This window comes from Natator depressus, chromosome 12 (assembly GCF_965152275.1).
Source record: "Natator depressus isolate rNatDep1 chromosome 12, rNatDep2.hap1, whole genome shotgun sequence".
Lineage (NCBI taxonomy): Eukaryota > Metazoa > Chordata > Testudines > Cheloniidae > Natator > Natator depressus.
In genome coordinates, this window is record NC_134245.1 from 8003863 (window position 1) to 8021069 (window position 17207).

The window sequence follows — 17207 nt, forward strand, 5'->3', positions numbered from 1 at the left end:
TGCCTCATTACTTGTACTCACTTAATTGTAGTTAAAAAACTTGGTTTATTGTTTTATCTAATCCAGCGTGTTTAAATGGAAGTGTCTGGGAAACGCCATTTGGGTTACAAAATGCAGATATTATTTCCATGAAAGAAACACAGACTTTAGATGAATCTGTATTGTCCAGAAGAGGGCTGGGCAGCACAAGACACACATTTCTGGGGGGAAATCTAGGACTGGGGGTGTGTTGGGGTCACCCTGCAGTATAACCAATGCTGGTAAGAGAACAAGGTGTGGCTGGCTGGGACTCGCAGGCTGGATGCTGTTTGTGAATAGCCCAGAGTGGAGGCTACAACCTCAAAGCAGTGTAAAGGGCTCCCCAGGTTAGAGGGCAGCTACTCATAAGTCTGGGTTCTTCCCTGGATATGTCACAGGGGCACAGCAAAAGCCATTTGGGAACCTCTGCTCTAAACATATAGCACCAGATTTGCAGGGGTAGTGGGGCTGCTTTCCCCACACTTCCAGCAGGATCTGGCCTTAGAACCAGCTGAGAGGTTTACCCCAGGGTACGGTGATCCCTTTGGAGCACAGAGCTGGCATAACGTCCTTTGGCCACTGCCCCGCCCTGCTATGCTGGCTCTATGCCGCCTGGGGATCCCAGCACTAGCCAGGCAAGCCAACGTAGACTAGTCATGCTGGGGCCAAGAATGTGACCCCATATGTCTTGCTAGTGCTTCTGCTACTAAAGAGGGGAGCAGGCTGTTATGACAGCTGTGGAGGGGAGAGGTACCACAGAGGCAGAGCTGTGGACGACTAGGCCAGCTGCAGTGGGGAGCACATCCTGGTTAGGCGGCTGAGGGTAACACCTGCTGGAGTGGGGAGGGAACACATATCTTGGCTCTCTGATGATCTGAGCTTTACCTGCTCCAGACAAATTGGATTGACCCCCAATTCGAGTAATATGTCACTTTCTGTCCTGTAAGAAAAATAATCAGCTCTTAAAATGAATTCTGACCTCTGCCTGCCCCACCTGTGCTACCTAAACGGGTGAGCTGCCAGCTCGCCGCATTAGCATGGAGATAGGCGTGACAATGGATCTGTTCACCTGACAGCTAGGAAAACACAGCCCAGGGAGGGGAAATTCCAGCGAGGCTGTTACTCATCTCTCAGCCCGGAGAACCTGACAAGGGCGTGTCCTAAGATGTTGCAATCTTTGCCCTCTGAAATACTTTGAGCTGCTCCGACACGGGACACCCTCCTGATGAGGCTGAGATACTCAGAGAGGGCCTGGGGCACTTTGAAACCCTTTTTGTCTCAGGGTCCCCTTTCAAAGGCTGCGGCCACTTCTGCATTGTTACCTATCAAACTCTTTAAATCACTGGGAAGGGCAGGGGATGGGTGGGCTCCAGGTATGAACCTAGCCAAGAAGCTACTCAAGGATTGCCAATCAGCCTTACTGCTCCCAACCTGAGCTCTATGGCCTGTTTCTTGCTGGCCACCGGAGCTCCACTGCAATTCCACTCCTTGTCTACCAGCGGTACAACCCTGGCCCCGCTCTCAGGAGAGGGGAACAAGTGCTACTCCTCGATACTTGAGGGCTGCTCTGTGTTGTGCCTCGCTATTTTGTCTCTGGCCTGCAGAGCAGCATTCGTGCCCTCTCCACTACCGGTGGGCTGTGACAGGGAGTCGCGGAGCCAACCTGACTCATTACAATGGACCTTTTGCTTGAATGTTGAGCCGAAATACGATGGATTCAGTTTTTGCAACAACAGAACTTCACTGGGCCCCATGTGCATTTTATGAGACTCCAAGAGAAAACCGGACAATGGGCTCAGCTCAGCAATTACCAGGCTACGTGGTCAAATGTATGCCAAGCCCAGCTCCACCCTGCTCAGAATGAGTCCGAGGAGACTCCTTCGGTGGCCCGGAGTTCTCAGGGAATCTAAATGAGACTCAAGCACCTTCTGCTCAGGGGAGTTTATTTGGTTTCCTAAAGCTAATTAAGTATTATAGTGAGTGGCAACTGGCACAACACAGTTTATACTTCTGCTTGGTTCGTCATTACAGCCTAAATGACGCCAGCATCTCTTCCTCCCTGTACATCACAATCTAAGGCACTTTCATAGCCACCCTCTCCCTAAAACCCAAACCTTGGGACCTGATCCTGTGCTCCTTGCTCCCCTCAACATCCTTGATGACTTCAGCAGGGTTACTTATGCGAGCAAGAGCTTCAGAATTGGATCCTTTACCGTTTTCACCCTATATGCTCTAGGTTAAATGTTCAAAAGCAGGGGCAAAAGATGCAGCCTCAAAACTGCAAAGTTATACATGCAGAGCATTTGTACGCACAAGCCTCTAGTAACCCAGCTAGACAATGCATTAGGTTTTCTTTGTTTTGGTTTGTGAAATTCGTTGTGCTGGAGGAAATGTGTATTCCTGTTTTTGTGTCTTTTTGTAACTTAAGGTTTTGCCTAGAGGGATTCTCTATGTTTTGAATCTGACTGCCTGGAAGATTATCTTCCATTCTGCTCTTACAGAGTTGTTCTTTTTTTTTTTTTTTTTTTGTTCTTCAAATAAAGTTCTGTTTTTTAAGAATCTGATTGGGTTTTTTGGGTCTTAAAAATCCAAGGCTGGTCTGTGCTCATCTTGTTTATTCTCAAGCCTCCCCAGGAAAGGGGGTGTAAGGGCTTGGGGGGATATTTTGGCGAAATAGGAACTCCAAGTGGTCCTTTCCCTGAATATTTTGTTAAATCACTTGGTGGTGGCAGCGTTTACCTAATCCAAGGGCAAAGACTTTGTGCCTTGGGGAATTTTTAACCTAAGATTGTAGAAATAAGCTTAGGGGGTCCCCACATCTGTACCCTAGACTTCAGAGTGGGGAAGGAACCCTGACACTCATTAATTCTTGCAATTACTCCAACTGTGTGTGCAAATGTAGGTTTTTGCAATCACAAAGACGAGAAGCCAAATCCGGGACCTCCTGTGCTAGAGCAACTATGAAGTCATCAGATTCAGTGGACATGCCCAACTGTATGAGAATTCTGAGCCAAGACGTGCTCCCAAGTTGCTGGAGAGGCAATGCCTTGGTCCTACAGCTGGGTTTTTCAGTGGATGATTTCCCCACTTAGCACATCAGTTCACACGACACCCTTATCGCAGAGCTGCTGGCAACCTCCCCACACAAGCTTCATGATTCAGTAACATCTGGAACCTAGTTGTCCTGGGAAAGTTAACACAACAAAATCTGGTGCTGCAGTGCAAACAAAAGGCAGACAAAGCCCTTACTGTACAGCTGCTCTTTCCTGAGCTGCAGACAGAGACCACTCGTCACCAGCGATCAAGCCCAAGTACCTCCATTCTGATTTTGACTCCTAAGGGGGAACAGAGACAGAATAATTTGTGCCACAGAGGGACACTGAGGCCTTGTCTTCACAATAGACAGGGTTTGCCATTATAGCTTAAAGCTTATACCAGCTCCCCAAAAGAAATAAGCTATACTGTACTGGCAAAAGGACTCCCCCCCCCCCCCCAATAACTACACTAGGTCTCTTGCCAGAATAGCTATGTCCGTTACAGGTGTGATTTCTTCCACATTACTAACCGACATAGCTATGCCAGCAAAACTTTTAAGTGTAGACCAGACCACAGGAAGGTTGCCCACAAAAATACAGAACATTTAGATGCTCCCATAAATCTCTGGAAGCTTGACACACTATACAACTGCTAACAAATATTCCAGAGGCCGCGAACAACAGAGACAGCGTAAGAATGATCAAAAGGCTGGCACAGTTAACAGATCCGGGTTCCTTTCTCAGTTCTGATACTGACTCCCTGTGTGGTTTTTACGCAAGTCAACTTCTCTATACTTCATTTTCCCCAGCTATAAAAATAGGGATAATCATAATTAAGTAATTAATATTTCTACAGCATGTCTGATGTGAAGTGTAATACATCTGCAGTGTTGTTGTAGCTGTGTTGGTCTCAGGATATGAGAGACAAGGTGTCCAAGGCAATGTATTTTATCGAACAAACTTCTGTTGGGGGAAGAGACAAGCTTTCGAGCTTCACAGAGCTCTCATTGTCTCTCTTAGAATTGTACATGTCTCTTTGGCCCAAAACTGCCAAACAAGAGGACTGATTGTGCTGTATATCATGTTCCCACTGGGTACGTTAGTCCCACTGCAGCACAGAAATGTAACACTCTCCTTAGTCTTGTTCCAGCACGTTGCTCTTGTGTTTGAATACAAAAATGCCTTAAAATAAACAGCGGATAAAAAAGTACTTGCACAAGTGATTATGAGGCTAGTGAAGGTGTAGCTCAACTAGGCCAGCCATATTATCATCAGTGGAATGTGAGGGAAGAAGCAGGAAGACAAACTTTTGAAAGGGGACGGACAGATTAAACAATACAACTATAGATCCAAAGTGTTCAGGCAACAAATAATACCTTCAGCAAGGAAAGATCAACTGATCTGTAAGGGGAAATGGATGCCCGGCCTGGGAAACAGCCACCTGAAACAGAAAAGGATAGCTTTAAAGACTGTGGGCTAGTTTACACTACACATGCTCTTCTGCTACAGCTATACCAGTACACCTACACAGACATAGCCACCTAGTGTAGACACAGCCTGTGCCCACAGAGGGGGGTCTTGTGTTGGTACAACACCACCACCTCCCCAAATCACTTTAACTCTGCCCACAGAAGCTCTCTTCTGCCGGCATAGCTGCGTCTACACTCGGGGTGTTACTGGCATAGCAACGTTGGCTGGAGGGGTGTGGTTTTTTCACCCCCCTGACTGACAAATCTCTGCCTAGTGTAGACCTGGTTTGGCGTTTTCATCACTTTGCAGTGCGGTAGGCAGTGAGGGGCAATGCAGTGAGGCCTGCTCAACACACAGATTTGGTACCAATACGACTATGTTGGTTACGGGGGTGATTTTTACCGATCTAGTGATACCGACAGAGCACCTGGCGTGAACACAGTCATATTGGGATAAAGGTGCCTTAGGCCCGTCTACACTACGTGGCCAATAGCTGCAAAGCTAGTACCATAGCTACGCAGCAGTAACTGCAGTGCAGACTACAGCGACGGAAGGGGTTTGTCCATTGCTGTAGGAAACCCACCTCCCCACAGCCAGGCGCCAAGCCAATGGACTCATTCATCCCCCAACCAGCTGGGCCCGCCCCGGGGGCGAGGTCAGGGGGATTTTTCACCGCCGTTCAGCCCAGGCCTCACACAGTTCATCAGCCGGGCAGGGGCAGCCACGCGCTGATAACGTAGCGACACCTGTAAAGCGTGTCCACACCTGGGCTAGACCCCACTCTACCCCCACGCTGCAGCCGGCTCATGCAGACAGGCGGGAGGGGGGGAAACGGGTCCAGGCCATGCCGAAGCCGGTGGGAGTGGGTGGGTGTGTGAACGGAGCCGGGGGGGGGGCGGCCTGGCCCGGGCAAAGGGAGCCTGGGGGGTGTCCGGGCCGGGGAGGGGGGGGCGAAGGGAGCTGGGGGGTGTCCAGACCGGGGGGGGGGGCAAAGGGAGCCGGGGGGAGGTGTCTGGGCCGGGGGGAGGAAAAGGGAGCCGGGGGGGCTGGCCGGAGGGGGCGAAGGGAGCCGGGGGTGGGGGGCGAAGAGAATCCGGAGGGAGCCCGGACGGAGGGAGACAAAGGGGGGCGAAGGGAGCCGGGGGGGGTGTCAGGAGCCGGGGGGGGGTGTCCGGACGGGGGGGGGGCGAAGGGAGTCGGGGGGGGGTGTCCGGGACGGGGGGGGGGGGGAACGGAGCCGGGGGGGCCGGCCGGAGGGACGAGGCGGGGCCGGACCGGGGAAGGGGGAGCCCGGGGCCGGGGCCGGGGCCGGTCACATGGTCAGACCCCACCGGCATCGCCCCCGGGGGCCCGTGAGGACCCGGGGCCTCGGGCGACCCCGCCTGCACTCGCGGGGAGGGTGTCGGACTGCGGCTGCGCGGAGTCCGGGCCCGAGCGTAGCGCGGCTGCGCAGACTTTCCCTGGGGGCTTAAAAGCCAAAGTGCGGCTGCGCGGAGGCTAAGGCGCTTTTCTACTCACGGGTGGTCGCCGACGGTCAGGGCTGTCAGGATGGCCGAGCGGTCTAAGGCGCTGCGTTCAGGTCGCAGTCTCCCCTGGAGGCGTGGGTTCGAATCCCACTTCTGACAAAGCGAGCTTCTTTTGTTTTTATGCTGCGGGTGCCCCGGCTCCCAGAGCGCAGAGAACCGGGGCTGAGACCGCTGCTGTTTCGTTTGTGCCCCGCGCTGCCCGGTTACGGGCACAGGCACCGCTCTGAAATACAGAGGGCTTTTCAAAGGGGGGGGGGGGGGAGAAAAGAGAAAAAGCTCTGTCAGAAGTGGGATTCGAACCCACGCCTCCAGGGGAGACTGCGACCTGAACGCAGCGCCTTAGACCGCTCGGCCATCCTGACTTCAGTGCAAAGGGGCACTCCGCCTTCTGTCATATTCACACGCAACAGGTGTCTGGGGTCTTTCCCACGGCTCCTGGGAAGCAGCAGCTTCCTTCTCCTCTGAGCCAGGGAGGGGCGGCTGAGGAGGCCGGAGGAGACCCTCCCCAGCCTTCCTCTTTAGTCTGTATTCCTTTGTATTTCACCCCGGTGTCTGGGGCCTTATCACTAAGGCTACGGTCCAGTCACGGGTCTTTTTGGTAAAAGTCACGGGCAGTAAATAAAAATTCACGGCCCGTGCCCCGTCCGTGACTTTTACTCTGTACCCCTAACTGACCCTTGGGCAGGGGCCGCAGGTGTTCTGGGGGATGGGGCCCGGGCCCCCGCGGGTGTGGGAGGGGGGGCAGCGGTGCACAGCCTGGGACCCCTGCGGGTGCTGGGGGGGGAGGGTTGGCGGGGCTGACAGGGGCTCCCTACCCGGCTCCGCGTGTCTCTGCAGCTCCTAGGCGGCGGAGGGGCCAGGGGGCTCTGCGAGCTGCTCCCGCCGCAAGCGCTGGCTGCGCAGCTCCCATTGGCCGGGAACTGCAGCTAATGAGAGCTGCAGGGGCGGGGCCTGTGGGCGCGGGCAGCGCGCGGAGCCCGCTGGTCACTCCTCCTAGGAGCTGCAGTGCCATGCCAGTGGGAGCCTGGGAGCCCCCAACCCCGAGGTAAGAGGCCTTCCTGCACCCCTCAACCCCTCTGCCCCTAACCCTGAGCCCCCTCCCACACACCCAAACTTCTGCTGCTGGCCCAGGGGCTGCCCTTTTTATTAAACATAAGAACAGCCATACTGGGTCAGACTAACGGTCCTTGTTCAATGTCCTCTCTTCCAACAGTGGCCAGTGCCAGATGCTTCAGAGGGACCGAATAGAACAGGGTAATTATCAAATGATCCATCTCCTGTCGTCCAGTCCCAGCTTCTGCCAGGAGGAGCTTTAGGAACATCTGGAGCATAGGGTGGAGGGTCTCGGGCCATCTTGGCTGGATGGTCTTGGGCCATCTTGGCTAATAGCCATTAATGGACCTATCCTCCATAAACTTATCTAATTCTTTTTTGAACCCAGTTATACTTTTGGCCTTCACATCCCCTGGCAACAAGTTGCACAGGTTGTGCGTTGCATGGAGTGTTCACTTATTTATTCAGTATTTAATAGTTCTCTTAAATCAACATTGATTTTTATTAATTCATTTGTTTGGCAGTGACTTTTATTTGGTATTGATTCTTGTTCATTAAGGCCCTGGCCCAAACATGCACATGCCTGACTTATCCATATGTGGGTGCTCGTTAGCTATTGTTTGTGGCATACAGGCTTATGGACATGTTCTCCCAGATGTAGGGTTTACTGTTGTGCATATTCCCATTGACCTGAATAGTGGTATAGCATGGTCGTGTATTTGGTATTAAAAGAATATTTTCCCTGCCACTGCATCATGGGCACCTTTAAATATTTTTAATAACAATGATCTTAATATACAAGGCTGCACAGAGCGTATGGAACATGTTGACTATCTATGTGTCGGAGAGGACAAAGATCAGACAACAAAGAATATATGGGAGAGGGTCAGATGTGCATATGCTGTATAGAAGAGCACAGACATTTGGGATGGGATGGAGAGGTATGGCCATCTAGTACCACTTGAATGTAATGAGGCCCTGATTCAGGAAGGTACTTAAACAAGTGCGGGACTGAGTGATCCTACTAAAGTTAATGGGACTACTCATCTGCTTAACATTATGTACTTGCTAAAGTATCTTGTTGCACCAGGGCCATAATGCGCAATTTCAGCAAATCCAAACCAGCTGACAATCATTTGTGTACAGGACTTTGCTTATAAGGAGCAGCGGGCTGTGGATAGCAGTATTGTGCTAATTCATAGGAGCACTAGTCACAGACCAGGCACTGTGCAAACACAGGACAAAAAGACAGTTCCTGCCCTAAAGAGCTTGCAGTCTGAGACCGGGGGTTTCCCCTGGAGCAGACCCGCACCCACTGTGGTTGAAAGAACAAATGGTGGGAAAGAGTTTGTTGACAATTAGGTTTTGCCTCACCTTTTGGACTGTGTTGATGAGCAATTAGAAATAGGCCATCTGTGACCCAGCAGCCCAGTGTCCCCTCTCTTTTTTCACATCCACGGGTGGAATGAATTTTGTTATGTGCACCAATATGGAGGTGATGTGTGGCGGGGGTGGGGCCAAGGGGTTCGGAATGTGGGAGGGGGGCTCAGGGCTGGGGCAGAGGGTTGGGGTGCAGGGGGGTGAGGGCTCTGGGCTGGGGCTGAGGATGAGCAGTTTGGGGTGTGGGATGTAGGAGGGGGCTCAGGGCTGGAGAAGAGGGTTGGGGTGCAGGGGGTTGCAGGCTCTCAGTGGGGCCAGGGATGAGAGGTTTTGGGTGCAGGCTGCCCTGGGGCTATGGTGGGGAGAGAGGACTCCCCCCAGCTCTCTCTCACCGCAGCATCTCAGGGCTGGGTGAGAGGTGCCTCAAATTTGCGGATGATACTAAACTGGGAGGAGTGGTAGATACGCTGGAGGGGAGGGATAGGATACAGAAGGACCTAGACAAATTGGAGGATTGGGCCAAAAGAAATCTGATGAGGTTCAATAAGGATAAGTGCAGGGTCCTACACTTAGGATGGAAGAATCCAATGCACCGCTACAGACTAGGGACCGAATGGCTAGGCAGCAGTTCTGCGGAAAAGGACCTAGGGGTGACAGTGGACGAGAAGCTGGATATGAGTCAGCAGTGTGCCTTTGTTGCCAAGAAGGCCAATGGCATTTTGGGATGTATAAGTAGGGGCATAGCGAGCAGATCGAGGGACGTGATCGTTCCCCTCTATTCGACACTGGTGAGGCCTCATCTGGAGTACTGTGTCCAGTTTTGGGCCCCACACTACAAGAAGGATGTGGATAAATTGGAGAGAGTCCAGCGAAGGGCAACAAAAATGATTAGGGGTCTAGAGTACATGACTTATGAGGAGAGGCTGAGGGAACTGGGATTGTTTAGTCTGTAGAAGAGAAGAACGAGGGGGGATTTGATAGCTGCTTTCAACTACCTGAAAGGGGGTTCCAAAGAGGATGGCTCTAGACTGTTCTCAATGGTAGCAGATGACAGAACGAGGAGTAATGGTCTCAAGTTGCAATGGGGGAGGTTTAGATTGGATATTAGGAAAAACTTTTTCACTAAGAGGGTGGTGAAACACTGGAATGCGTTACCTAGGGAGGTGGTAGAATCTCCTTCCTTAGAGGTTTTTAAGGTCAGGCTTGACAAAGCCCTGGCTGGGATGATTTAACTGGGAATTGGTCCTGCTTCGAGCAGGGGGTTGGACTAGATGACCTTCTGGGGTCCCTTCCAACCCTGATATTCTATGATTCTATGATTCTATGATACTAAAGAAACTGGCTATAAGTAGCAAATTCTCACCCTAAATGTTGGTTTAGGCAGATTGCAGAGATTCTTGAAGGCAAACTGCACTTGCTTGCAGCTTAAAACTCCAGATATTCCTTTCACAGGCCAGACAACCCTCTAGCCTGGGCTCAGCCCTTCTCCCCTAGTCCAGTCTTTTTTGTTCTAAGGTGTTTCCTCTTTCTTGGGCGGGGAGTCAATGAAGAACGAACCACGATGATGTCACTCCCCTGCCTTAAATAGTCTTTGCATACGGCGGGAATCCTTTGTCTCCCAGTGTGATTCCCACCCCGGTAAATGGGAAAAAACCAGTATTATCATGGAGTCCCGTACCACGTGTCTTGGTCACATGTCTCTGCAGCCATAACACAAAGCCTGTTTGCAAAGTCCCCAGGAAGGCTTCCTGGTGGGAGATTAGCATCTTCTAATCTAAGGTCTATTGTTCTCCTTAATGACCCTTCCCAGTGAGCCGTCTAAACTAATTGCATTCTTCTAGTGGGCATTCCCCAGGTGTAAACACTTTTGTAATAGATGCATAGACAATATTCCTAACTTCAGATACAAAAATGATACACGCATACAAATAGGATAATCATATTCCATAAATCATAACCTTTCCAATATTTTTCTCCTGCTGATAATAGCCCACCTTAATTGATTAGTCTCATTAGAGTTGGTATGGCAACCCCCATTTTTTTCATGTTCTCTGTGTGTATATATATATCTTCCTACTGTATTTTCCACTCCATGCATCTGAGTACGTGGGTTTAGCCCACGAAAGCTTATGCCCAAATAAATTTGTTAATCTCTAAAGTGCCACAAGGACTCCTCATTCTTTTAACCTTTCCAATGACCTCTCACATACCTTATCTTGCATAAAATACATCATTGTTCTGCCATAATCATACCTCTATGAAGAATATGGGGGCATAATTCCACAACTAGGTCACCAACAGGCTGGCTTTGTGGGCTGAGGTTCAGCGGGACCTGGCTCACGGAGTGCTGTACAAACAGTGAGCCTGGTTCTTAGCTCACTTACACCCGCTTCATGCTGGTGGGACCTCATCAGGGCCAGTGAGTTAAACCAGGAGTAACTCCACGGTGACGTGTGCACAGAAGGCTGGCAGGATCAGAGAGTGGAGACTGTGGAAACGAGAGAGCCAGGCTACCCACTCCGAACACAAGCCAATTGGCTCTGGATTATGACACATCACTCGTCCCCAAGCAGTCATTTATTTGTTTTGGCGAAGTTAGCAGGGAAAATCCCATCCATCCCACTCTTCACTGTCTGATCCCCAACTCTAAGCATTCAGCAACACCCCAGCCAAGGGCTATTTCCCCCTCTCCTCTAGGATATGTTCCTGTGCTTTGCAATATGGTATTTGCTAACTCTATACCGTATGCTCTTTAGCTACAGCAGCAAGACCTTTGTGTGGCTTCTCTCTTCCTTTAGGGCTTTTACAAGTAAACACCTCTCTCCAAAGGATGGAAGGAACCTTTTGGGGTGCTCAATGATTCCAAGACAATTCTAAAGAGGAGGGAAAGGCGTGATCTAAAATGTCCAGAACGTGTCATCCGTCAGTCCGTTAAAGGGCTGCAATTCCACTGAGGGGGTCCCATGGCCAGCATGTCCCCTCCAGAGTGACACGCAAGCCTCCAGCGCCCCAAGGTGAATTTTAGGGTGCAATCCCATGTGCTGCCTGGGTGAGGTGGAGCGGGAAGAGGGTGAGGGGATACTTCTCTCTTCACATAGCCATAGAACAGCTCCCTGTAGAGCACTAGAGAAGGGGAACGGCTTCTTCCATGCTGGCTGGTGCACCACGGCTACAGTGGATCATGGTCTGCTGGCTAGGGACATGGCCAGCCTGCTCCTCCCAATACAAGCACTTCTGCGTGCTGTACCTCCAGCTGCCACCTGAACTCCTGCCCCTGGTGACAGGATCTTCGGAACACAAGACACGTGAGGCTCCCACAGGACAGAATTTGGCCATTCGCCATAGTTTTGTATAATATTTACTTAAGGCCCATTCAAGCATCAAACGGACCTGTTGCTTTTTAGGCCTCCTTGTGGCCACGGATATTAGAAACACCATTATATCACGTACAGTGAATATTTGCTTGTATCTCAACCAGCTTTATCATGTGGGAGAAAATCTAATTAGCCAGAAATATTTTTTTAGGAGTGAATTTCAGAGGGTGAGATTGACTAAGACCACGTCTATACAACCGGTGCGACAGCAGCACGGCTATAATGCTGGAGTTCTCCTGCTGTAGTGTAGACACTTCCTACAATGATGGAAGGGGGTTTTCCGTCACTGTAAATAATCCACCTCCCTGAGCAATGTTAGCGAGGCTGACAGCAGAATTCTTCCACAGACCTAGCCCCGTTTACACTGGGAGTGAGGTCAGCATAACTACGGCGCTCAGTGGTGTGAATTTTTCACACCCTGAGCACCGTAGCTACATCGACTGAACTTTTAAGCCGTAAACCAGTAAAAGAGTAAAAGATTGATCCAAAGCCCACTGGTATCTCTGGGAGTCTTTCCATTGACTTCAGTATGGTTCAGACCAAGCCCTAAGCGTGTGAAGAGCTACTTAGGGAAAGCTATGTTGAAGGTGGGGAAAGGGGTTGCAATTTGTTCTGAAAATGGTCAAGCCTGTGATCGTACTCCTCTCTCACAGGAAGGAATTTCCACAGTCTGACATACTCATGAGCCTTCAGCTACTGGCTGATACTTTCATTGTTCTAGTAGAATGGAGCTTCTGAGGGAGGTCATAGCTGTGGAGGGGGAGGTGATCTCACAGGCTTCTGGGGTCAATCCAATGGAAGGTTTTGAATATCAGGACAGAGACCTTGAACTGGACTCAATACTTAATGGGGAGCCAGCCAGGAGATACTGTCACAGATTGATTGGATTTAAGGCCAGAAACAACTTTTAGCCCACCTAGTCTGAGCTCCTGTCTATCACCAACCATTAACTTTCACCCACTTACCCCTGCATTGGCCTCAGTAACTTGTCTTTAGCTAAAGCAGTTCTTCCAGAAAGACACCATTCTGTCTCTGAGGACATCAAGTGCTGGAGAATCCACCACTTCCCGAGGCAGTGTGTTCCAATGATTAATCACACTCCCGGTTAAAAATGCACATCTAATTCCTCATTTTAATTTGGCTGGTTTTGTGGCATGAACAATCCTACTCATGTGAGTAACATTTGCAAGATAAGATCCTTTATTAACAAGTTGCCAGACTGAAGCAGACTTAGTTGCTCTTTGGACAGTTACACCCTATAGTCTAGGAGTTTTGTGGGTGTGGATATTCATTATCTTCATCTGAAAATGTGTAATCAAATAAGAAAACAACTATAGCTACAGTTGCCTTGAGGCCTGGAGACCCAATCCTAAGGTCCTTCTTTAGACTTTACTTAGTCCTTCTTCAGGCAAACCTCCCCTTGAAGTCATTGGGATGTTTACCTAAGAAAGGACTTCAGGAGTGTATCTTGCCATTTTATTTCTGTGAATGAAGAAGCCTCTCTATTTGCACAATCACTATTAAAGACCCCTTCCAATTTCCCGTCGTTGGTACTTGTCACATGGGTGCGTCTGCAGCTACCCACTAAGCAGCGCTGCCTAGCCTGTTTACGTGGTCTCCTACTCACAAACACACACAGTCTGTTTCTTTTTTACCACAGGTACCTTTAATCCCTCGGTATCCAAGAAGGGCAGGACACAATACAGGCGCACAGCAGGAGGAGGAGCCTTCCTCAGATTTCTCTCCTCCCTTTGCTTCCTGTTCCTAATCCCAATGACATACCCTCCCAGTTACTGAGCCAGTTGTCTCATGAACCCAGCAATTACCATCCAGGTATCAGCAAAAACAACAAGGAGTCCTTGTGGCACCTTTGAGAATAACAAATGTATTTGGGCATAAGCTTTTGTGGGCTAAAACCCACTGCATCGGATGAAGTGGATTTTAGCCCACAAAAGCTTATGCCCAAATAAACATGTTAGTCTCTAAGGTGCCACGAGGACTTCTCGTTGTTTTTGCTGACACAGACTAACACGGCTGCCCCTCTGAAACCTGTCATCCAGGTATCAGTAATCCCCTCAACAGAAACAGATTAATTAACTTCACTCAAACGTGCAGTCTTCCCGCAGCAACCTCATTGACCTGTGCGCTACAACTAGCTCTCTGTCACGGTGATATGAACAATGCAGAACCCTGGGGCCACTCGCCTCGCCCTTCCGTGAGAAAAGAACTGAGTTAGGAATGTAAACACACGAACACCAGTGAGCCAATATCAATCTCTCAGCGGGGGGGATGGGGAAGGAGCCTCACCCAATAAAGCCAGGCTCAGAACAACTCATGCTAGCCCGTCAAGCTGCCAAGTAAGAGCTACCTTTGCAGCGACAGCCAACAAGAAATGGTGGAGAGTAATAATACTGGATGTAAAGGCTTTAAAAAAATCAGATCGAGGAAAGTGGAAGGGGCTACAGGAAGTTACGGATATCAAAAATGATGCATGTTTTGCTTTTAAACACATTTCTGTTCTAATGGGGCCTGTTCGGGAGGACGTGGCTAGAATACAAGGCAGGAAGAGAGCCTGCATCCTGAGGATCAACATTTCTCCCAACCACTTTTAAAAAAATCTTACTTTGGCCCTATAGTCGCTGTTGGGCCTAATTCCCCTGCCACTTACTCCCGCTTGACCCCAGTCTGACCTGCCATTCAGATCAATGGAGTCACTGCAGCTTGACCCCAGTGTGACCTCCCCCTGAGGTCAATGGAGTAACTGCAGCTTGACCCCAGTGTGACCTGCCATTCAGATCAATGGAGTCACTGCAACTTGACCCCAGCGTGGCCTCCCCCAGAGATCAATGGAGACACTGCAGCTTGACCCCAGTGTGACCTCCCCCTGAGATCAATGGAGTCACTGCAGCTTGACCCCAGTGTGACCTCCCCCTGAGATCAATGGAGTCACTGCAGCTTGACCCCAGTGTGACCTGCCATTGATGGAGTCACAGCAGCTTGACACCAGTGAAAGGGTCCAATCTTGCTCCCTTTGAATCAAGGGCTAAATGCCTGTTTGTTTCCACAGGAGCAGCCTTTAGAGACTCGAGCCCATAACCAATATTTCGTTCTGCCTTTACCTCCCTTACTTGCTGGGATTGTTCAGCCTTGGTAACGAATGCGAACTGACACACTTGACTGAGCTCACTTCTCTGGGAAATGGGTTTTCTGCTCTTACACATCCCCAGCCTGCTCCCAGTGGGATAAAGTGCTGGCCCCTGGTACTTGGTTCAGGCCTCATTCACACAGGTTTAACACTGTGATGTCACTCCACTGGCTGCAGTGGAGTTATTCCTGAGTCACACTGGTGTAAATCAGAAGAGATTTGAGCCCACGGGGTCCAATCCTCAGCCATTGTGCCATCTGCTTTGCACCACGGCAGCATCACCAGGAGTGGGAAAGCTGCCCTAAAGGGGCAGCCAAGGACTCCCCCTCACTCAGGGGAATTCTCAAGTGGTGCAAAACCAGCATAACTGGCTCTACGACACCAGTTTCCCACGCCCTCCCTCAGGTGGGGGGTGGGCAGAGTGCACCACCAGATTCTTGACCTTTGCAGCCTCTGAAGCTGCTGTAAATTCCATCCAGGGCTGAAATGGCTTCCATTGAGTCCAGGATCCCAGGGGCTGGGGGGCCTGAGCCCACAGTCCACAGAGCAGTGAGCAGTGCGGAGAACAGACAGGTGCTCAGGTCAAACGGCCTTTGGGCTAAATGCTTTCTGCCTTTGCACTCATCACTGGGCTGTGCTAATGGGTATAAATAGTGATAGGTTTGAACAAGAACCCCAGATCAAAATCCCTCCAACTTGGATACAGATCTGAACTTTGCAGCGAGGGTTCAAGTCTCTATGATTGGAATGTATGGGTATGACTCTGAATTCACTTGCACTTCTCCATCAGTGACTTCAATGGAATTATTCCTGTTTTGCCAACTTGTAAGTAGCAGGGGGAGCAGTCTCCGTGTTTCTATCTGTGAGCAGGCCTACCATTGCCATGTTAGATTTACCCCATCAGATCCCCAGGCAAGGCCACAGAAAGACAATGGACCGGATTGTGCTGTCACTTGGTGTTAAGGGGTAATGCCACTGCAGCCCATGGAATTACAACTGGTGTCAAAGCAGAATCAGACCCAGTGACTTTATTAGGCAGAGAACTGAGAACCATTAATCAGCAAACCCCTTAATGGACAGAAAGGCAGAGGAATCCATTACCTCTCGCCTCCTGGGAGCTCATCAGCAAGAGAAACAACAGAGCCATCAGGAAGCTTGACGATACAAGCCACACCTTGGCCTACAGTGTCCTGAGCATTTGGCTTTAGAGACGTTTTCTCTTTTCTAGATTAGGATCTAAGAATCCTCCATGGGGAGGGGAAGGGAAGAAGAGCCCTGGGGAGAGAGAGGTTGGGGTCAGGCCCATGAGGAGAATGCTACATCAAAGGGCACCTTGTCTTCTTTCTGGCCTTCCCCATTCAGCAAAGACTTCTGCTACCCTGGATTTGTAAGGGCTTGTTTTCACATACAACGCTACAGCGGCCCTGCACCTGTAGCGTTTTACCCCCAGTGCTGACGGCACCATGTCGGCAGGAGAGCTTCTCGCACTCTCTCATCAGCACAGAAGCGTCTTCACTAACAATACAGTTCCTGTAGGTTTCTTGAGGCTGACTTCAACAGGAGTTCTGGCTGAGTAAGGACTTCGGGAGCTGGCTCTCCAGGGTGAGCTTGCCAAGGGAAAATAGAGACCGTGGGCATCGGGGCTTGAAGCCGGAGTTGGAGATGCAGGTATGTCCTCCTAAGGAGTGCCCCGGAGGAACCTAGAGGCATGGTGATAACAATGGACCAACAATTGGTCCTGCTTTGAGCAGGGGGTTGGACTAGACGACCTCCTGAGGTCCCTTCCAACCCTGATATTCTATGATTCTATAACCAAACCCCATTGCATTGATTCTGTTCTTAATTAAACAATACTCCTGTAGGAGTTAGTAGGAGCATTGATTGCCTACAGGGTTGTGTAAAGAGAGCTGGATTTGGGTCCCAATAATTATAACAAAGTAATAATAATAATATTTTGCAGGTCTATAACATATAGCACCCTTCTGGCCACAGTCGTTAAAAAGGCTGTAAGGCCTAAGGGTGCCGTTTGGACTCCTACCCTGTTGAGATAAGCAATTGGAAGGACAGAAGGATACTGCAAACAGTGATAACCCCAACCCACTGGCCTTTCTGTTGTGAGTCTGTGGCACAGCCTGGCACCAAAGACACTGTCAGCTGCAATCATATCTGTATTTCTGCAGAAATGACAGATGGTGATATGTCGTAC

At 50.2% G+C, this 17207-nt stretch overlaps 1 protein-coding gene and 2 non-coding genes across 3 annotated transcripts in view; 1 reads left to right on the forward strand and 2 right to left on the reverse strand.

Moving 5' to 3' along the window:
* LOC141996477 (C-C motif chemokine 17-like) overlaps window positions 1–5396 on the reverse strand; it is a 30756-nt gene extending 25360 nt beyond the window's left edge. Inside the window, exons 1-4 of the mRNA XM_074968520.1 lie at window positions 5289–5396; window positions 4430–4494; window positions 3268–3353; window positions 904–958 (exon numbers count right to left, since the gene is read on the reverse strand). Coding sequence (XP_074824621.1) covers window positions 904–958; window positions 3268–3353; window positions 4430–4494; window positions 5289–5331 — 249 coding nt within the window. The 5' untranslated portion in view covers window positions 5332–5396. The remainder of the gene's footprint in view (window positions 1–903; window positions 959–3267; window positions 3354–4429; window positions 4495–5288) is intronic.
* A 669-nt stretch (window positions 5397–6065) lies between these two features.
* On the forward strand, window positions 6066–6148 carry TRNAL-CAG (transfer RNA leucine (anticodon CAG)). The gene has a single exon. It is a non-coding gene; the product is annotated as a tRNA-Leu (tRNA).
* A 180-nt stretch (window positions 6149–6328) lies between these two features.
* On the reverse strand, window positions 6329–6411 carry TRNAL-CAG (transfer RNA leucine (anticodon CAG)). The gene has a single exon. It is a non-coding gene; the product is annotated as a tRNA-Leu (tRNA).
* Between the last annotated feature and the right edge of the window lie 10796 nt (window positions 6412–17207).